This window comes from Sceloporus undulatus, chromosome 1, assembly GCF_019175285.1.
Source record: "Sceloporus undulatus isolate JIND9_A2432 ecotype Alabama chromosome 1, SceUnd_v1.1, whole genome shotgun sequence".
Taxonomy (NCBI): domain Eukaryota; kingdom Metazoa; phylum Chordata; class Lepidosauria; order Squamata; family Phrynosomatidae; genus Sceloporus; species Sceloporus undulatus.
In genome coordinates this window covers 190,693,431-190,716,161 of record NC_056522.1, presented here as the reverse complement: position 1 = coordinate 190,716,161, position 22,731 = coordinate 190,693,431, and the positions used below count along the sequence as shown (strand labels likewise).

The window sequence follows — 22,731 nt, the reverse complement described above, 5'->3', positions numbered from 1 at the left end:
ATATACTGTATATGACACTGCTTTGAATTTCTCTAACTTGATTTGATTTTACAGGAACTGGTGGCCTCTGTTTTAAATATCCCATGCAACAGGATCACATGCCATGTAAAACGAGTTGGTGGTGGTTTTGGCGGTAAAGTAACCAAACCTGCTATTCTGGCTGGTATCACTGCTGTGGCAGCAAATAAGTAAGTATGCTGTTTAAAAGGATGGTTTAAATAGTAAACATTTAACCAGATACAGGAGGAATCCACACACAGATATATATTTCTCGTAATTGTGAATGCTTCAGCAGCTTTTTAAATGTTAAGTGGATGTAGCTTTTCACCTTCCTTTGCTGCACAGTTCCCTTTTCTTTCCACCCCCATTAAAATTTTGGGAATTAGTAAAAAAATTGATATTGAAACACTCTCACAAGGTACAACAGTGGGAAAGCAACAGCATCATACGGGAGACCCCAACCAAAAGCACTGTTATCCTGGCAGTAGTGTGCTTTATTGGCCTAATGAGGTAAGGGCCATAATTGGTTACAGTCAATAATGAGACTGATACATCTGAATGCTGGATTCTCATTTCTGCCTCTTGTTCTTTTAGAACTGGCCATGCAGTTCGTTGTGTTCTGGATCGAGAGGATGATATGTTAATAACTGGGGGCAGACATCCATTTCTTGGAAGGTACGAAGTAAGTATAATGCAGAGCGTCAAAAGTTAATTTAAAAGTCTATAATAGGTTATAAGGACACATACACACTTCAGTAATTCATTATTATCCTTTTACCATTTTTCAAATTCATCAAAAATTAAGAAAGCATTTTTAGCTTGAAAAATAGGGAGAAAGTGTAATGAGTAAATGTTATTTGTAAAAGGAATGTTACTATGCCGTTGTTATTTTGAACAATAACCTATTAGGTATTTTGCTTACTTGTAATCTATTACTTCTATGCTATGCTATTTTTTTTTTACCTACAAATGGCAAACTGAAGAAGCAAATATTTTTCAGCTGTGCTGCATCTGATCATGCATTCCAAAAGGATTTGCTCAGCCTGTAATGTCTTTACATCAAACGAGCTGCATGACAAGAGTGGTTTGAAAAAGAAAATTAGTTTGCCAAGCTGAACAATTCTTGCTTTTCTGGACTTCTCAGCCCATTTCACTCTTCCCAACAATCTCCTTTCCATGCCCAGCTCCTCCCTTATATAGAGTTCAGATCATAATAGGATGGGTATTCTTTTCCTCCTGCTTTACAAAGATAGAAAACTTTAGGGGATCTATATCTTGGTAACATCTACCAAGGATTTGTTGTTGTTGTTTGTCATCAAGTTGACTTCAATGTATGGTGACCCTATGAATCAGAAACCTCCACGATTACTTTGCATTACCTCATCATATTATTTTCAAGGTACAAATTATCAGGAGCTGTTTACTGTTGCCTTCTTTTATGCAATACTAGCTCCTTTAGAGTTAGCTATAGTGCCACTACAATTGTCTCTGAGAAGTCCTCCACCAGTGTTACTCCCTACACACAGACACACACACACACAGGCGCGCACGCACACACACACACACACACACACACACAGACAAGCACAGACACTGCTGCTGCCCAGTAACTGTTTACATTTACTCTAAATCCTGTTTGACATGGTAGATCTTACTAGCAGCACTGCTGCAGTTAGCATAACCTCTTGCTTCACAGAAGCACACAATCCCACCATCAAAAGGTAGTGCCAAGGTGGTCTACTAAGAATTGGATACTAGAAAAATACACATTTCACCTTAGTAGGATAGCCTGACCGTTATGTTTCTGTATGTGTATGTCTTCAAGTCACCTGTTCACTTATGGCAACCCCATGAATTTCACAGGGTTTTCTAAGGCAAGGAATACTCAGAGGTGGTTTGGCAGGTCCTTCCTCTGAAACATAGGCAGTCTGCTGCCACCGCCGTTTGCTCTGTGAGGGAGCTGTAGCAGCCACACCGCGTGGCTCCCGTGCGGAGCAAAAAAGGAGCTCCAAAATGGAGCTCCTCCTTGCGGTGCCTCTATGACGTCGCGAGGCGCCACTGGTGCATTCGCGACATCATAGGAGCCGCGACACGCCGGGCGCCGCCATTTTGTACGTATTCCATACGTACTAGGGTTAGGGGGGTGCGGAAGCACCGCCCCTTCCTAACCCTAATACGTAGGGAATACGTATTTTTTGGCGGACTGTAACCCGCCATAGTCTACAGCACCTAGTATTTGTTGGTGGTCTCCCATCAAAGTACTCAAAATGTTGAATAGTCAAAGGGGCAAAGGATTGATCTGTGGGTTGATTATTGACTTATTTTATGAATTCAGTCATTCTTAGCTTATGTTACTAGTAAGTCATCAAAACACTTTGTATTTTTATATCCTGTTTTCCTCCCAAGAGAGGGCCCAAAGTAGCTTATAATAACCACAATTAGGTGATAACAACAGAATATAAATTTAAGCAAACATCTGCCTTAGTTTGGGAACCTAGTTTGTTTACATCGTGTAAAGAGGGAAATCACTTAAAACTCCTGTTAAGTCACTTGTGATAGTCTGATGACAATTCTATTTGACTAAGTGTTGGTGCATTTGTCACTACTGGCTCTAGCCAATTTAAATGGGCAGGGTTTGACAGGAATGGATTAGCTGCAATTAAGCTTCCATGAGATATATCAGAAAATGAGGAGGAAAGTTTGCTTGTTGATAGCTGCCAAAGGAAGACCTGTCTACTCCTTGTTTTTGAAGTGGTGAACTGGGCACTGTAGTCAAGTTGTGTCAGTCCTTCACAAGTGCTTGAGCAGGTGAGATATCATCTGGATATTGGTAGAAAGGGCAGATGAAAAATAAACTCTGTTTATTTTGTGTGGTTTTTTGTTTTTGTTTTTTTTGTAATTCCTCTAAAAAAGGATCAGTCTTGGTTTGAAGAAATTACTCAAGTCACAGTTTGCCAATTTGAAAGTCACAACAAGGAGAGGAGCAAGTGCTACAGAGGACCAGAGAAAGTGACCTCTGGATGCTACTGTTGTTGCTGATTCTGTATCATTGGCTGATTGCAAACTATGCTTCATCCATTTGGAGTGGATATAGTGCCTACTGTGGTCAAACTTTCATAGTTTGGCATAGTACCTGAACTATGTGAGAACTTTATATGTACAAACATAAATACCATTGAATAAATATTGTATTGTGTGGACATTCTGTAAACTATGTTATAAAGAAGGAAATTTCATTAGTGCTCCAATAACTGACAACACAACTGTAATTTTTTTAGGTTGGATTTATGAATGATGGCACAATTGTGGCTCTTGATGTGAGATACTACAGTAATGCTGGGTGTACATCAGATGAATCCATTGCGGTATGTTGCAGCTGGGAAACTAATTCCAAAATCATTCAGTCTGTAGTTCTTCTGTGGCCAATTTGTTGTGCAGAGGAAATTACTTGTATCCATTCCATCCTGGATCCCATAGGTTTGCCAGAATCTAATATGGATGGAGGTAGTCATGTTGTCTTTTCAACTTTTATAGCCTGAAGATAAGCCAAAGACAAACTGCTTGGAGATTTGAACTAACCACATGTTCCCTTGATCCTTGCCCATCCTGGCTGTTAAAACCTACTAGGGCTGAGTCGGGGATATCAACCTCAGAGGTGGCTAATACCTCTCAGGGATGATGTGTTCTCTGTTTCCTTGAAAGAAACAGTGACAAAACTTATTTTAAATAAAATCAATATGGATCCAGTAACTTGGGATAATTGCCATCCACTAGCAATTTCTAACCTAGCGTTCTTCGTTAGGTTACAGCAGGGATGTGTTCTCAATTTCATTTTGTGCATGTGTGATGCTGATTATTTAGATCAGCTTGGTTTCAAACTTAGCTTTAGGGTGGAAAATTCTTAGTCTCCCTGGCGGGTCACTTATGCCAGGGTCTGTATACCTGATGGTTCTCTCTACACTTTTCAGTGCCATTTATCATCATCTACTTTTGGAGTTAGAAGGGTTAAAAGCACAGCATTCAGTCCTTTCTGGAGGATTAGGTTTCAGAAAATAATGCTGAAAAATGTTCTTCTCACAGCCACTTACCACCACCTTCTTCCCCATTAGAATTTCCTGTGTCTATCATTATAAGGTGTGAACCCTAGCTAATGTCAGAAAGCCTTCAACTAGGCCAAAAAAAATAATAATCCTCTCTTTCAGAGATATTAGGTATTTATAAAGACAGAAGTACACATTTAATATAATTTATGAATGTGGACATTATGTTAATGTTACAGGGAAAGGCATGGCTAACTGAACATAAAAATATAACTGAAATACCTAAATACCAAATGCCCTACATGTCATGAATTTTGAATGTGGCCTGAAAGAAATGGGCAAAAAGAAGCAGCATCAGGCCACTTTGGAAGTGTGGCATTCACATGCCACCAACCTGACCCGAAGCCACTCCAACACTGTACTCTGATCTTTTGCATCAGAGCAAAAAGGAGCCAGGATAATCCAGCTCCTGGCAGTAAGCACTGGGGCCAGTGACAGCAACCTGGTTTCAGAGCAGGCCATGTGGTTGGCATGGTCCCTTCAGGCTGCTCCTTCCTACCCATCTTCCCCGGCCCTGTCTCTTATTGCTTTTTTGAAAACCTGGCAACACTGTCCACTATTCTTTTTACTGTCTACATTAGAAGTGGATAGCACTTGGTCCCAAAGGTATTTTTGTGTGTCATCAGTTCAAAACTTGTGCAAATTACACAATTGAATTTCAGTGAGAACCCACTAAAAGACCTTCGGGGGAAAACAGGAATAATTACTTTAAACTAATGTTTGTGTTTTGCTGCCAAAAGTTATTGAAAACTAGTAAAATTCCCCTTCCAACAAGAATTTTGTTTTGTTTTGTTTTAAGGGCTTTTCCTGGTTTGCTGTTAAAATGTATTGTAGAATTTTTACCAACTTTGATATTGCAGCATGTGTGCAAACTGCCATAGGTCTACGCCAAAGAAACGGTGTGATGCCACCTGCCAGCTGGTCAGGCATGTGGTGTGATGCTGACATCAGGGCAGAGTCGGGGCGTGCACCATGCGGTCACCATGCTGTCACCAACATTAGTGTTTCTTGTTGGTCTGTTCAGGCAGTCAGTTTCAATGTTTTCCTGGATTCGGTGCCAACTATGGGGAAACTCAGATGGTGATGGTTATGACCTACCACTGTGACTTTGTGTGGGTTGGATGATGATGTGGGGTTCTTTGGACAATGTGGTGGGTGAGACCTGATACTTTGGCTGGGAATCAATCTTATTTGTCCATGGTGAGGAAAAAGCAAGAGAGCAATGCCCTCTCAAATGGGCTTGCAAGCACCACTGCTGAGTCCCAATTGGGATTCATTTACAGCACATGGAAGTCAGATCCTAGCACCCAGCTCTGCAATTCCCCACCTGGGAAAAATAAGAACAATCTGGGCTTGCAAGCATAGCAATTGCGTCCCAGTTGGAATGTAGCTGTGGCACTGCAACCTCTTCTGACAGCATATGAGTAAATGCCTTCCTCCAAGCTGTACTGGCCTTCATAATAGAGAGAAATCCCTATAATGGAAAGAAATTTGTATGTTATGTGCTGCCACTGACTGGAGACAATAACACAGTGATGTGCACACAGGTTGTGCCTTCCAAGTGGTAGTTTAATATATTGCTATAAGACAAATAAAAGGCTTGTCTGAGGAACCTTGCTTGTGCATTTGCTCTCTAGTCAAACTTAAAGACAGTGTCTCTCTCACACACATTTAAAGCTGGTTTTATTAAATCGATGCTTTTATTTTCCTAAAGGTAATGGAGAATGCATTGCTAAGAATGGATAATGCTTATAAGATTCCCAACTTACTCTGCCAAGGATGTGCCTGCAAGACAAATTTGCCATCAAACACAGCATTTAGAGGATTTGGTTTTCCTCAGTCAGCTCTTGTTACAGAGACATTAATAACAGATATAGCAGTCACAACAGGGTTACCACCAGAGAAGGTAACAGTAAGAATATTCATAGTTTTTTTTAAATAATTCTAAATAGAATTATTGCTTTTATAGCAAGATTCAACAAAGGCATTCAGCTATACCATGAGTGTATTTTTATTTTGCTGGCAGGAATCACCTACTTGTTTTGGCCATGTGAAGGGGTAGGTATTGGATCTCAACCACAGTAGTGTTTGTAGTTGTCTGTCTTGCTGGGATATGCTTCAGATGTCATGGGTGCTTCTGCTATGGCTGAAATATGTGGCTTACCAGCTTATATGTAAGAATTTGTGAGTTCCTGCAAATGAAAGAGTTGCAAATGGCAATGGGTGAACTAGTTTCCACCTGTCTTATTTTGGTTCAATTCAGTGTGAAAAGACCAGAGACACAGAGCAGTGTCTTATCTTTCTTTGTATGGTTTTCCATTTATCCTTACAGATCAGAGAAAAAAACATGTACAAAACATTTGACAAAACACATTACAAACAGGAAGTTGATCCAAAGAACTTGATAAGATGTTGGAATGAATGCATGAAGAAGTCATGTTTTTACAGAAGGAAGCAGGCTGTGGAAGAATTTAATACATGCAACTACTGGAGAAAGAAAGGGATTGCCATTATTCCGCTGAAATATTCAATAGGATTTCAGCCAACATTTCTTAATCAGGTTGGTTTTGAAAACTGAGTATTTTGACATTCTTTACTGTTGTGTATCTAGATATTTGGGATATCAGTTGTAAAGAAATATACAGTATGTGGTATTTTTAAGACAAAAATGATCTGGAACAAAAGGACACATATCAAACAACAAGGACATGTTGTTTCGGGTGGTACAGGGTGCTTCAATATGGAAAAAGAAGGGGGGAGATTGTGTTGAAGTATAGTGGGCATCTGCCAGCACATTGATCTGCCAGCACAGGCCTAATAGATTAATTGTGTCATAGATTTGGATAGTCTAACCACTTCATTAGATTCACTTGAACCCTGGGCAAAGACAGGGACTAAAATACCACAAAATATCATCCCTCTAGTTTCTCAATATTGACATTGTTATGCATGATGCATACCCACTCCAGTTTAGACCTGTAGTACCAACCCTTACGTTCCTATGACTAATCTTGCGCTTTTACTTTTAACATCCTTCACTGGATCTAGTATTCAGGCATCAAGATGACCAGTGTGCTGGACACGGAAAAGTACTTTCTGTTGGTTTCAGTTTGGTAAAAGTGTAACCAATTCCCCTAATTCTTAAATGAAAATATAGCCAGAAAGAGGTATGAAACACACAAGCCAAATAAAGCGGTTTCAAACTGCTCTGGAGGCGGGATGTTTAGATCATGCATGTCTTCAAACCAGGCAGAAACCACATCGAAGCCTCACTTTGGGGCTGAAACCAGAGCAAAAAGAACACAAAATATTCCAATTTAGCCTAGAAAATGTGCACCTTCGACCCTGCATGAAAACACCCTGACACAAGAGGGGTTGGTTGTAAAGGAGTAGTCTATTCTAACCCTAAAGGTAAAGGTAAAGATAATCCCTTGACATGAATATCTAGTCGTAACCGACCGTAGGGAGCAGTGTTCATCTCTGTTTCTAAGCCAAAGAGCCAGCATGACAGCACCGAACACTATTACCTTCCCACTGAAGTGATACCTATTTAATTATATATGCATTTGCATGCTTTCGACCTGCTAAATTGGCAGAAGTTGGGACTAGTCACAGTGCTCATCCCATCATGCAGCACTCAGGCTTGAACTGCCAACCTTCCAATCTTTTGATCATCAGAGTTGGCATCTTAACCATTAAGCCACCACATCCCTTAACCCTAACCCTGTGAAATATGCAACTTGGAATATGCAACTTGTGCACTTCAGTGTTTAATACTCATTCTCTCAACATAATAAACAATGTTTATGTTATTATTTAGGTATGCTTATATTTTGTGAAGTTAAAAGTAGTCTGAATTCTGGCAATTTCTTTCTTTTAGTTCACTATATTATGAGATATAATCATTTCAACATGTTTTATATTATTGAAACACTGTACATCAAAAACTAACCAGTCTCTTAATCTGCTGTTTATAGGCTGCAGCCCTTGTTCATATCTACTTAGATGGGCATGTGTTGGTGACTCATGGTGGTGTTGAATTAGGCCAAGGTATTCACACCAAAATTATGCAGGTAATAAGCATCCACACACCACAGTGAGCATGCCAAAAGTTTATTCAATCTAGATACATTAATTCAGGGGTAGGCAACCTGCGGCCCGTGGGCCGAATGCGGCCTGGCAAGGCCTTGGGACCGGCCCCAGCCCGGTCCTGTCACCGATTGCTGCCGGGGCGTCTCGCACGAGGGGCATGGTGGGGCAATTGTCTGTAGAAGCCTCAGAAACATGCATTTATCTTAACATTTTTTTAAAAAATCAGCATTTTTAATATGGCCTCCATTTTTAATTTAAAAGTGTCCTCCATTTGAAATTTTTGTCCTACATTTGTCCCAGTTTATTTTTTATTTACTTTTTTTTAAATTATTTAATTATTTATTTTTTTGGCTTTGGCCCCCCAGTTGTCTGAGGGACAGCAACCCGGCCCCCGGCTCAAAAAGGTTGCCTACCCCTGCATTAATTATATGTTCTAATATTTGTTTATAAAAATTATTTGTAAATAGATGTATACATTTGTTTATCAAGTCACCATAAAGTGATGGATTGATAAATGAGTCTGATGAGAAGAGCTTAGACACAGTCTCTTGTGTTTCCTTTGCTTCCATTTTTGATTGACAGTAGCCTGTTTCACTATTAGAGGGGCCAGTTGTACTATTTCATCTGTCCCTGAGTTCATGCCAAGTAGTGCCACACTACTCAGTGAAGTGTGGGGTACTAGGAGCAGAGAATGCTGCCATCTTGCTGGACTTGGGCCTGGAGGCTTCATTCTGTGGTCTGGCTCCAGCATCCCTTGTCTATGGTGCAATCCCTGCTGTTTCACAAATGTTCTGTCCAATACAAGACAATTGCTACAGGTAGTCAGGACCTCTAGGTTAGCTAGCAGAAAAACAAACAAACTGTAAAGTCAACATAGATTAAGACAATGGCAGATGTGTTTCAACAAGACCATTCTGTTCTTAACAGATTGCCAGTCGAGAATTAAGGATACCGATGTCTTATATTTACATCAGTGAAACAAGTACAGTAACTGTGCCTAATACAAGACCGACAGCAGCCTCTATTGGGACTGATGTTAATGGGATGGCCGTGAAGGTGACATATATTTCTTTTTCTTTTTTATTAATTGGAGCCAAATGATGTGACACTTTTGTCTTTTCATATCTTTGGACCAAGGACTGCAAATCACTTCAGATTTTATCTAACTTAGATTTGATGGTTTTGTGACACTATCTCAGAACAAAAATTTCAATTACATATTTTTTAAAATTATAGAATTTTTGTAAATTATAAAAACCCAATGAATATTTTGAAATTGGTTTTATTGTATTCAGACACTTTCTATAATGCTACTTAATCTGAGAATCTCTTAGGGCTGGGTGCATGGTTCCCGATTCAGTGCAGAATCTGACTGAGTCCAGTGGGATCCAGATCTGGCTTCCTATGAACTGAGATCTGCAGGGAGATCCCTACCTGGTCTCTCATCAGTGGGAACAATATATTGTAGGAGGGCATGGAAAATGATCTTCCTCTTGGGCATGAACATTGGTTTTATTCCAGTTTCAAGTTAAAATATGGCTTTTTATTAAAGCTTTTGGGGCTTCCCCCCAAAAAATCTATATATGCATGGTTTTACACTATTTTAGCCTTTTAAGCTCATTTAACTGGTCAAATTTTTTGTTATGCTTTTAGTCTGTTGCAGTCCTCTGTAGCACCAAAAGCCTGCTTCAGGTGGCTTTCCAACCTTTTGAAGCAGGTTATGATGCACAGGGGGCTTCAAGGAGAAAGGAGGAATGTGGGTTCTGGAGGCAGTGTTGGGATCCAATGAAAGTATACCATTTCTCCAGCCCCATAGAGTGAATGTATAATATCTGATAATATATTCTGTCACAGCATCCCTGTGTTTATCTGCCACTTTCTTCTACACAACCCCTTTGGTGTCCTGGCACCTAAATCAAAAGCAATGAGAAAGCAGGGTCCTGTGCACTAGCTTAAAGCAAAAGAGATTTTAGCTATCTCTTTTGCTATCATAATTATTTTATGGGTGTGTGTGTTTTCATTTTTTTCAGAACGCCTGTGAGACTCTTATGAAACGACTTAAACCCATCATGGATGAAAATCCAGAAGGAAAATGGAAAGACTGGGTAGTGATTTATGTCTGTAACTGAGTTATACCGTTAAGCTCCTATCAGAAAACATATCTGGGTGGTTCTATTATGCTTCTTGAAACCCAAACTCTATGATATTGGCATCTGAATATTTCCAGAATCTTATGTACTATCATCCTCTGTCATCTATTGGCATATAGCAGGGGTGGGCAACATGCAGCTCCCCAGATTGTCATATTTCTGAATAAAAAAGCATCCGTTGACAACTCATCTCCCCAGATTGCCATATTTCTGAATAAAAAAAAAGGGGGGGGGCTGAATTGTAATTCCTGGAATCCTTGTGAAGTGCCAGTTTGCTTTTTAAATAGCTGGTATCAGTTTAAAAGCTACATCGATTTCAAAATCAAAAGTGGACTTCAAATCACTTATGCTTTTGTCCCCCCCCCCCCGCCCTTGTGGCCCCTGTTTATAAGAACTCAGCAGATATAAATAAGATAAAATGAAAACAAAGGCATATATGATCAGGGTGAAGTATCGGTCCTAAGCAATACACTGAAATAGGGATTCACTTAATGTGTGTGCAATGGAAGTGTTCCAGTGTTGCAAATAATTTACAAATAAAGAATAAGACTGCTCCATAACACTATTCTTAGGTTTCAGGACAACCTAATTTTACTTCTGAAGAAAGTTTATCTTTTATAGATTACAGAAGCTTTTCGCCAAAGTATTAGTCTTTCAGCTACTGGCTTCTTCAGGTAAACAATACTTTCTGTTCTTAATATTGCTATCGGAAACAAATGCATTGAATGTGAATTCTAATGATTTTTTTTAAAAATACTAATGGCAGTTGTTAATCATAGAGGAGATCCACTGCACCAATGGGATTTGCATTAGTGTTTGCTTACCAAGTTCCCATGTATTCAATGGGTCTACTCTAATTGGGACTAATAATTGGATTTATCGTAATATCTTTAATAGTGTGACTACATGAGTACCTAAGTCTGTGCAGATAGGAGTAGGACTAAAACGGTATCCTTCTGAGCACAGTCTGCTTATGAATATTTGGAAGATCATTTCACACTTTACACAACTGGCATGTTGTTGCCATCTTCCATGTTAATGTGGTAAATGTCAAAGGTATGCTCTATTGTAAACACAAATGAAGCATCCTAAAGTATGCATAGATCAGGGTTAGGCAGCATCCTGAAGTCTGCACAAACACACATCACAACAGACCTGAGAGGGCTGCAGATCTTGCATTTTCTTGGGGACATGGGGGGGGGGCAATTTTATCAGTCTTCCCACTGAGCAGTTTTGGGCATGGGAATGGTTTAAAAAACAAAAGTGACAAGAGATTTAAGTCTAAAACATATCATAGGGTGCAAAACCTGTCAAAAGTGTACCTGATGATCCCTAGTTCCTGGAGGTTGGGCGCTGCAGTATGGCCCCTAGGAGTCTGCATGTGGTCTTTAGCCAATCCTGGTGTAGATTACGTTTCAGACTAGTATACATACTTAGCATATATTAAGAAGAAGTCCTCCTTCAAGGGTTAAAGGATATCTATTTGTCCTTGTACAAACTTTTCTCGCCTCCCATACCTTGCAAAATTAGCTTCCTTTGTTCTGTAATTTGTTAACTGGGTGTAAACATAGGAGATTATCGCATTAGCTTCACTGCCGGGATAGACCCAGGATGTAACTTTCTTAAAGTGAATCTTATTGCATTCACCCATTGCCGGGCAGTATGCAGCCAGTATGCAACCCAGCATTCTCCAGGTTTGTCCATCATCTTTTCAACAACTGAAAAATTCCGTTCTTGAAAAGCTGAAAGAGAGGCCTGGGTTGCACATACTGTCCAGTGATGGGTGAATGCGATAAAATCTGCCTTAAGAAAGTTAAATCCAAAGTCTATCCCGGCAGTGAAGGTAATGCGATAATCTCTGTAGTCTCTGCATATCTGATTGTAGAGTACTGTATCCCCCAAGAGAAAACGCTGTCAGGTGAATAGCTGCAAAGTGCAGGGAACTGCGATTTTACCATCATATCTAGCTGAACCCTAAAGAAAACATTCCCCATGACTACTCCTTAACATGGATTTATTGCTAACAGCACCCTCAGGAGGAAAGAGTAGCCAGGAAGTAGAAATTTTCAGCAGAGAATTGATGTAGGCTCCAGATCCTAGTTAGGAATATGTTCTGCCTCGGAAGACCCACAGCTGCTTTTACTTCGAAGCATCCCCTTTAAGTGCATTAGAAAGAAAGAAAGAAAGAAAGAAAGAAAGAATCTGTAATCCTCTGCAATCAGACCTGCAGAGACTACGTATTATTATTATCATCATCATCATCATCATTGGAAAACATAGTTCAGGGGGATATCAGAATAATCAGCAGATGTATTTCAGTTTAGCAAGAATTTATCTTCTCACTAGCTCGATCGAAATTAAATTTTTCATCACTCATCTGTAGGAATTTATTTCCCCAAAACTTTTGCTGGGAAGATTTAGGGAAACCAGACTTGAAACACAGTTTGGGATACAGCTGTTATTGTTCCTGCGGGGGGCAAATTACAACAGGTTTTATAAGGCTTTTATAAACAAAAAAATTGGCACTGAAAAGAAGCCAGTGTTGGCACCAATCAAAGCTCAATAAGGAGGGAATTCCACAGCCAAGGTGCCACAGCTGGAAAGCCCCCCCCCCCTCACATATCCTCAGTTTATTCATCCCTCTGATGGAACATAAAGGAGGGTCCCTTGAGCAGAGCTCAGATCTTGGGAGGGATATATAGGGAGATGCACTTCTTCAGATATTGTGCTCTCTACCTGTTTAAGGAGAGCCAGCATGATATTGTGGTTTGAGTGTTGGACTAGGACACAGAGAGATCACTGGGAGACCAGGATCTGAATCCTGGTTCGACCATGTAAACCCAGTGGGTAACCTTGGGCAAGGTACACTCTCTCAGCCTCAGAGGAGGGCCAAGGCAAACCCCCTCTGAAGAAACTTGCCAAGAAAACCCCATTATATCTTTGCCTTAAGGTCGCCATAAGTTGGAAACTACTTGAAGGTACAACAACAACATTTAAAGTTTTAAATAGCACTAGCACCTTGAATTTAGACTGGAAGTATATTAGCAACCAGTGCAGTTTTTTAAAGATCAGTCTATATGGTATTTTATCCAGCAATCTAGGTGCTGTATTTTGCACCAGCTGCAGCTTCTAAGCCATCTTCAGGGGCAGCCACACACATGCATACAGAGGCTTTCACATCCGGTACAAAATGAATATTGTGATTCATTGATGGCACATTTGGGAATCGTGCAGCCCTGCAACTGCTAGCATTCTTCAGCAGGGTTTCAGGAAGTTGTAGTGCAACAGCCTCTAGAGACATGTATGATTCTCACCCATTGCTGCAGAACCCATCAAAGTAATCATATGTAAGCCACTCTGAACCTTTGGAGAAAATAATAAGGTATGAGTCAAATAAATACATATTAGTACTATTACACTGATGTTATTTGGGCTTGATTTATGCTAAGTGCTTAACATACATTTTAATACAGGCTTTATTAAACATTTTTGTTCCTTCAGAGGTTATGGTACAAACATGAACTGGGAGACGGGAGAAGGACGTCCATTTGAATATTTTGTTTTTGGAGCTGCTTGTTCAGAAGTTGAAGTAGACTGTCTAACAGGAGATCATAAGGTAAATACAATGTTATGATACTGTTTGAAAGGAAGTGCTCAAAATTTTAATCAAAGAATGCTCAGAACATTATTGCCATTGCTAACCAGAAGTCCCCAAGCATAGGATTCTTTTATTCCTTTGATTGTACTCTTTGCTTACTGTAGTTCTCACTATGTGAGATTGTTCCAGATCTTTCTTGTTTTGAAAAGATTTTCTCCAGCAGACATTTTTTTGTCAGGTAACACATGGCTTTCCATGTGGACTGAAGCTCACATGCTTTAGTATGTCGATGGAGTGGCAGTTCAAAAGCACCTCAACAGCCACTTATTTCCCAGCGTAGTCCTATTGTAAATCTCTTTATATCAATTATTATAATTAGGTTGCTCTCAATACCATCTTGGGAGAAAAGGACTTTCCTTAGAGCAAGTACTGAGTACTTAGTACTTGGATAGTCTTAGTACTTAGACTATCTTCATGCCTATGTTGAAGAAATATGTGTCCTGAAAGCAAACTTTTCTGGAAGGCAGTAGTGAAAGAGCAAGACCATATTACAGATGGATTTCATTAATAAGGGAAGCCACAACTCTGAGGGCTTATTCACCTAGAAAATAATCCAGGATGAATCTAGGTTAAATCTCCATTGTTCACACATATCCTGAATGCACCCAATTAAGCTTTTTTTTTTTTGGGGGGGGGGCTGCCAAAAACCCCACTCAATCCGGGAAATCAATGTTGGCGTGTTCCCTGAGTTTTTTTTTTAAAGATCCACATCATCGGCAGTGTGAATAATCAATGTGAATAGACCCGAATAGACCCAGGATAAAACACTTGCATAATCGCGGGAAGGACTTTCAGACATTGTGCAGATCCCATCATTAACCCATCTGAAAGGTGTGACTAATTGCAACCGCATAAAAGACTTTCAGAAGACGTCACACTGACCCTGTCATTAACCAGTCATTAGGATGTCATTAAAGCAACATTGGCTGGCATTTTGCATTAATGTAAGTTTGCTTTATTGCAATGTTGCTCTAATAATGGGTTAATGGCAAATTCGGCACAACTCTTTGAAAGCGCTTTGCGCTATCACAGTCACAGATGGGTTAATGATGGGATAAAGACGGGGGAGCGATCCCGTCCCTATGTGTGATAATCTCCAGAGAGAACGAGAGAGAGATGTCTCATAGTAACATCCTGCTAACTTAAAGAAATCTCATTTTAATTATTCAAATTAGAGGATAAGCTAATACAGTATATTTTTATTTGTGTTTATGTTTTTCACACTCTGTTCTATATAAATAATCCCATGTGATTATCTCTCTTTTTAAATAAACAGAATATTAGGACAGATATAGTTATGGATGTTGGTTGCAGCATCAATCCAGCTATAGATATAGGACAGGTATGTATCAATCTTTATATCTGCTCTGTATTTTGAAGTGGAAAGACTTTGTATTAGATATGCTTTCATGCTTTGTGACAAATATGTTTAGCATGGCTCCATCTGTATTATACATAAAGTGTGAAAAACAAAAAACACATTAAATGCATGTATACATAGTCTGAGTAACTGCAGGGCTGTTACAAATGTTTGATCATATGTTTGGATATACTTACAGACAATAGACTTTAGGCCAGGCACACTTTAGATATTTCTTGTGAAAAATAGTATTACTGTACTGCAATAATGGCAAACACAACAACCAGATTAAGTGTGATGTCCTAGCATGAATTTAGTTCACAGTTTGTTCTGTGTTCTTATTTTAATCTACTCTTTCCAGCCCTTCTATTTTTATGAATCTCATATTTATCATATTGACAACCTAATCAACTTAAATATTAGCTTTTGGTACATCTGTATTAATGTTATTCTTCCACATTGAAAATTATGCTGATTTGATTTTGGCAAGGGCTCTTCACAGGAGACCTCAATGATTCAGTAGAAGTCTCTGTTACAAAAACATATATGGAGTGTTTATCAGAGATGAAATGTTTCACAAATATGGAAAACCTTCAGTTAATTACGTGTGGCACATAAATTGTTATAACATAGGAGTCTTGTATTGGAAATTATCTGCATGTTAAAATCTGTTCTTAAAAAAGAGATTACCTGAACAAATACCTAGAGAGCTTGGTATTATCCATGTTATATGGTCTAAAGTGCATTTGTCCCATCTTAAGTAGCAGGTTTGTCCCTACTGGATTCTGAACAGGACTACAGCAGGACCAAAGATTAAAGCCTCCCCCTTCCCATGCCATGATTCTGATCAGGCCTGAAGGATTGACATTGGTTATTGGTGTGAAACAGAAAACTATGTAGCACCGAGCTATGGACTATCAGATTAGTGGTATGCTCCCGTCAATATCGTGAAGATTATCACATGATGTTGCAATTATTGTATGATTATCCCATGAATAAAGAGGCATTCTAGTGCTGCTTTTTATTCACAGGAAAATCACATGAATAAAAGGCAGCACTAGAATGCCTCTTTATTCACTGGATAATCACAATGTCATGTGATAATTTTCATGTTATTGCATGATATTGACGGAAGCATACTGCTATGCTCCTGTCATTTTTTCCAATCTGATAAAATCGTATGTAATAAGCATGTCTGTTTTGACTTTTAGATACTATTAAGGTTTTAAAATTATGCCACTTTAATGTTATTATTTAAATTACAAATGTGATTTATCCATGAACAGCACTGTGAACCATTTTGTAGAATATATGACTTTGTCATCAAGATATCTTTGTGTGTGTGATTCTGTCTCTTTGTGTATCTACACTTCATGATCACTGAAATGAATCAGGCTACTGTGCTGAATTTGTCACTAAATTATTCATCAGTTGAATATAATGCAGCTTGTTTTTATCTTAGTAAATTAAGATTTTATGTTGAGATAAATCTGACATATGTAATTATCTTCTCAGATTGAAGGTGCTTTTGTCCAAGGCCTTGGTCTTTACACATTGGAAGTGTTGAAATACTCTCCAGAAGGAGTGCTGATGACCTGTGGCCCAGATCACTATAAAATCCCAGCAATATGTGATATCCCAGAACAATTTTCTGTTTCTTTGCTTTCTTCATCTCAAAACACCAGTGCAATTTACTCATCCAAGGTAAATATGAGAAACTCAGTTTTCAGTAGAGAGTAGTCCAGAACTGTAGTCCAGCAAGCACTTTTACAGGGCTTCCAGTGACATAGGCAACCAGGCTATCTCTGATTTTAGGTTCCCATCCAAAACCTTGACATAACCCATATTTTCTAGAATTAAGTTGTGTTTTAAAAAAATAACAAACCATCCCTGAAGTGGCACATCTCCATTGTGTGCCCTAGTGCAGGATACAGACAATCAAAATAATCTGGATTCAATCTCACTTGGAGGCAGGGCATTTAGATAACACATGTCTCAAAGCGGGATTGAAAACAGATAGAATGCAATTTATGGCGGGAAACGGGATTAAAAAGAAACTGGTTTTATCCGCTCTTTCCTAGAAAATGGGCATCTTCACAGGTATATCTAATTGACTAAAAAGATGCTTCTTAAGCTAAAAAGGTTCATATTTCCCTGTGTGAATGAATGGTTGCAGGAACATGTTTTAAGAGGTGTGGCTATATAATGAGAGGAAGAGCATGTGCAGTATGAATAAAAGGACGCTGAAAGTTCACCTACTGGATGCTACATCAGTGGAAAGTGATACATTTGACTTTCACTTCCCAGCTGGACTCCCACTCAAATTCCAGTGCCATTTTCTCCTTGCTCCTGTGCACCTGTGCATCATTAATTCTGCACTGTCGGTGTTTCTCTGTGTTGGGCATAATGGAGCAGTATAGCACTGACCGCTTTGCCCATAGATTGCAGAGTTAGTGCCAGTGCAGGCCACACAGCTGACATGGCATCCATGATATCAGTTAGCTCCTGGTACTGATGTGAATGGCATCACTGCGACGATATGTGGAATCATAGGGGTGTGGGTGGGAACATGGCCTTTGTAGCACTGTTCCTGTGTCTCTGCGATCATGTGCAGGCACAGAACAGAAGCAAAAAATTTAACGGGGTGAACATGGTGGCCCAAAGCCACATTTTATCTGCCCCGTATGGATGGTCCATCTGCATTGGGGCTAGCTTCAGGGCCAATTTGGCAGGACTCAATCCAGCTTCAGAAAAGGCTGCTTGAAGCTGGTTTTTCCTGCCTGTCTGTATCCCCTCCTTAGTTGCATGAATGTCCTTCTCTCACCTGTTTTATTGATCTGCAAATGCTAAAGTGTGCCCAGGTCTAAAGCGTAAAGACAGACTGGTTATGTATGTATGTATGTATGTATGTATGTATTTTATAGCCTGCCTTTCTCCTGACACAGGACCCACAGCAACTCACAACATGAATTAAAACAAGATGCCTCTAAAAATATAACAACAGAAAAAAACTACCGTAATGAAACATTAGTACTTTAAAACTCTGCAAAATCATTTTAAAATATAACAATAAAGGTACAATACATGCAGCCCATTTAAAGATCTTTCTCCCTAGACAGTTGATCACCAAATATTTGCATTACTGGAAGGGGTGGGTTAATTCAGTGTAGGTTATTGGCGATCTTACAGTGAGGAAAAAGGGAAGTAGATTCAAAAGAGACATCATGTGTAAATATCTCTTGATTGTGCTATTCTCTCTTCAGTGTGCAGAGAGAATATTGTGTTTTTTAAACTTTTTTTTAATGTGTATTGTTTATATTGCTTTTTTCTTGGACATTTCGAACACCACTGTTATCAGCAATATATAAGCTCAAAATAAATAAACTGGCTGTAATTAGCTAGAACAAAGTTAATTTTCTGTCTCCATTATACACTGAAATTACTAGCCCCGAGGAGGTGCAAATGGGATGAGTTTCCCCCTGTCCTTGTAACCTAAATCAAGGGCTAACCCTGGGCTCCCTAAATGTATATCACATTGCCATTATTTCTTAATTTGCAGAGTCTTTTCAATTTTTATCTGTTTTACATGCATGTATATTTATTGTAACCTGTAGGCCATTGGTGAGCCAGCTTTGTTCCTGGGATGTTCTGTCTTTTTTGCTATAAAGGATGCTATTTTGGCAGCACGAAAGGAAAGAGGATTCACTGGGGTATTTACATTGCATAGCCCAGCAACTCCTGAGCAGATTCGAATGGCCTGTGTTGATCAGTTCACAATGAGGGTATGAGAGTATTTTTTTGAATGTTCGGTACTGGTATTTCTGTAAAGACATAGTCCTAAGTCTTTTTACACAAGTAAATAAAGACCTAGCACAGGGCAAATTTAATTATTTCTCCAATGCATCATGAATCAAAATACTACCCAATTATTGCAAGGCTATTACCCAGTGCAGGCAAATATTTGTTGCAAGGATTTATAGAAGTTATAGAAATGAATAGGGGAGAGAGAAAGGAAGGAGCAGGTACAGTGATACAAGAGAAGAAAGAAATGGGAAGGGGGAAAGTGATGAAAAAGAGGAAACAGAATAGAAAAGGTAGAATAGGCAGTTATTTACTGACTTATGTAATGTGTTTTATATTGGCACTGAGTTGCTCAGGATCCTGTCACACCCAGAACGGATCCACTGAAATCAGAGAGATTTCAGTAGGCCTTCAAGTGGATATAATTGATAATAGCTTTCTCTTCAAAACTTTTGCCTCTGTGGACTGTAAATGCAATGAATTTGATATTGATTTAGTCACCATGGCCACTTCCAAAAATAAGCATTCTTTCACATTATGTTGTTGCTTTTCTGGTTTTTGTTCAGTACAGAAACACAATATAACAATATAGAACAAAACAATATAATCTGGAGTATTTAAGTCAGCTGTTGCCAGAAAGATGTTTCTAGGCAGATTGCCCACTTCCATACATACCTACACAGGGGAACGTTTCTTTTATTCTGAATAGGAACACTGAAAAGATATGAAAGGCAAGGAGTAGAGCAAAATTCACAATGGTGAACTTGAAGTACTTTGAATCAAATGTACATTTTCAAAAAGTGGCTGAACAGGTCTATAGAGCATTTCCTCACTATAGTTTTTATGCCAGCCCCAGATGCTGGCGAAACGTCAGGAAGATACTCTTCTAGAACATGGCCACATAGCCCGAAAAACCCACAAAAAACTATGGATGCCGGCCATGAAAGCCTTCAACTTCACATTTCCTCACTCTTGATGATAACAATTGCTGTGGGGAGGGGATATGCTAGAAAGAGGTGGGTTGAAGGGGGAGAGGGTTAATACAGACACTGATGCTCCCACACTCCCTTACATGTGCAAAGTGTTAAGAGTGTTCACAGTTCTTGAGAACAGCACTTTTTATATCAATCTTAATAGCCAAACAAATAGTCTCCACTGAGAGAAGGAAAAAATGGGAAAAGGGTGGGGTAATAATGCCTAAAGAATTAGTATGTTATCTGGCTATACACTGAAATTGCCATAATGAACCATGGCCAATGTACATTGGAAACATACTAGATACCTTAATCAGTAAACCATTCAGAATCTCCATAACAAGTGCAAGATAAGGAGGGATGAAGAACAAGTGTAGCAACTTGATGATCATTCTCAGCTTCATAAATCTTGGCTTTTAAATCCAGGAACATTATGTCTGAATTAGCCTGTTTGATCAGGATGCCTTTGAAATGAAAATTTGCTAATTAATAATTGTATTCATTATCCTAGAATTCAAAGAATAAGCCTGACAACCTCTCTGCTTCAAGTTCATAGCCAATGCTATTCATGCAACCATTCCTGGAGAGATAAGAGAAGAAAACAGACAAAAGAGCACCCAGAGAGTTTTCCAGCAACACCAAGCCCAACAGTAAAGCTGCTGTTCCTTTCATCGAGAACCCAAGGATATGAAAGCACATTAGAAAAGATTGTCCTGTGTTTTGCACAAACAATTCTTTTCTATACTGATAACAAAAACCAAAATCAATATGCATTTCGATGTTTAAAAAATTCAAACTTCAAAGATTCATATGCTAGTATTTAACATTTGCTCACTGATGTACAGCAACCATTTTGTTTAAATAGTATACTGTCAATATTCTGGATGACTGGAATGATCTTTTATCAAGTCATCATCACATTTTGCCAACATTTTCAAACACTGAAAGTGCACAAGGGCAGACAACTTCAGCAGGTCCAGGGACCATTTTTGTACCCTCCTCTGGAACTCCATACTTCCATCCTTAATATCCCCATCTGTCTCCAGCAAGAAAGGCATAGAAATGGGCAATTACACAGCAAGAACCCAGTTTTGACATACAGTATGTCAAAGAGACTATAGTTGGCCATTATCTGCCATTATCTTCTTATTCTTGCAAAACAAAATGGTTGCTTCAAGGCCAAAAGCCAAAGGGGTATGCCAAAGTATTGATGGAAGTTGCAGCACCAGCAATAAGTCTACAGATACCTGTACTTTTGAGTACGTTTAGAAGGCCAAAACCTGCATCCAATTTGTTTTAAGAGTACTATCCATGAGATTACATTTAATAGTGATTTGTTCATTTCCAGTGTCAAACAATGGAATAATCCATGTATAGTTCCTTTAAATTGCAAAGTACATACTTATTTCAAAAGAGAGAGTATCTAGAGCAGTGCTCCTTAGGTTCCGCGTGCACTTTCCAGGTGTTCTGCGGCCACTCCAGGAAAATGAAAGAAATAAAAATTGAATGAAATTAAAGAATAAGAAACAAAAAGTAACACTACTCCTAAACACCACTAACCTGTAACACATAGGGTAGGCCTCTTAGGAGCTCCACCATAGAAACTGATTCTAAAAAGGGCTCCATGAGTCAAAAAGGTTGGTAACCCCTGATATAGAGGAAGAGGATGCAAACCAAGAAAAACTATGTGCTTCTATGGTTTCCGAATATAGGAATTTGTTGATGAGCAACATACATTATTTGTCTCATTACCAGACAAACACCCCCCTTTATGAGCTCAATAAAGCTCTTAGGATCATGCCGATAGGCCCTTCTCTCAGGCTCTTCTGGTGGGAACAAGGAAGCAGGCCTTCTTGGTGGCTGCTCCCAGGCTCTGAAACTCCCTCCCTAGAAAGGCCAGGATGGCCCCATCCCTGCTATCCTTTTGGGCGGCAGGTAAAACCATTGCTGTGCTGTTAGGCTTTTGTAAACTAATTAGGATTGGTCTTATGCTGTGCGGTTCTGTTTTAAGGTTGGTATACAATCTTTTAATGCATATTAATATTTTTAATTTCATAAACTTTTTGCTGTTTTTAAATCCTATATTTATACTGTGATTAATAATTCTGTATTGTTTTAATCTGCATTGTTTTAAATATCTTATTAGTCACCTTGAGTCCCATTATCAGGAGAAAGGTAGTATAGAAATGAATAAAACAACAAGAAAAACAAGATAATAATATTTATTTAATGCAGCTTGCATTTGCTGTCCCTCCATCACAATTTGTAAGGATATAGCTGAGTATTGGACACAGATGGCATAAATAACGTCTATCAGAATGTAATAATGCTGTATCACTATAGTCTAATATTATACTGTACGTAAAATAATGTAGTATTTAACTTATGTTCAACATCTCAGAATTGATTTTAAACATTTGTACTGTATATTGAAATAACTGTGTGATACATTATTCAGTGTTTCATATTTCATGCCATTTATTCTTAATCCACCTGTAATCTGTCCAGTTTTTATGATACAATTTGATTAAAGCAATTTTAAACATTTGTTTATGGATATATTTTTACATCTACAAATACAGAAAAGGTGGGAGGA

At 38.9% G+C, this 22,731-nt stretch overlaps 1 protein-coding gene across 2 annotated transcripts in view; it reads left to right on the top strand.

Annotated features, from left to right (window-relative positions):
* AOX1 (aldehyde oxidase 1) overlaps nucleotides 1-22,731 on the top strand; it is a 141,932-nt gene that overhangs the window by 27,006 nt on the left and 92,195 nt on the right. The window contains exons 22-35 of one of the 2 annotated variants that reach the window (XM_042445192.1): nucleotides 55-188; nucleotides 595-682; nucleotides 3,279-3,365; nucleotides 5,815-6,006; nucleotides 6,433-6,660; nucleotides 8,078-8,173; nucleotides 9,120-9,248; nucleotides 10,223-10,297; nucleotides 10,964-11,016; nucleotides 13,844-13,958; nucleotides 15,277-15,342; nucleotides 16,876-17,064; nucleotides 18,975-19,142; nucleotides 20,647-21,140. The exons of the other annotated variant lie outside the window; for it this stretch is intronic. Of the exons in view, the coding sequence (XP_042301126.1) occupies nucleotides 55-188; nucleotides 595-682; nucleotides 3,279-3,365; nucleotides 5,815-6,006; nucleotides 6,433-6,660; nucleotides 8,078-8,173; nucleotides 9,120-9,248; nucleotides 10,223-10,297; nucleotides 10,964-11,016; nucleotides 13,844-13,958; nucleotides 15,277-15,342; nucleotides 16,876-17,064; nucleotides 18,975-19,142; nucleotides 20,647-20,691 (1,665 nt within the window). The 3' untranslated portion in view covers nucleotides 20,692-21,140. Of the gene's footprint in view, nucleotides 1-54; nucleotides 189-594; nucleotides 683-3,278; nucleotides 3,366-5,814; nucleotides 6,007-6,432; nucleotides 6,661-8,077; nucleotides 8,174-9,119; nucleotides 9,249-10,222; nucleotides 10,298-10,963; nucleotides 11,017-13,843; nucleotides 13,959-15,276; nucleotides 15,343-16,875; nucleotides 17,065-18,974; nucleotides 19,143-20,646; nucleotides 21,141-22,731 lie in introns of those variants that run through there. 2 annotated transcript variants of the gene reach the window in all.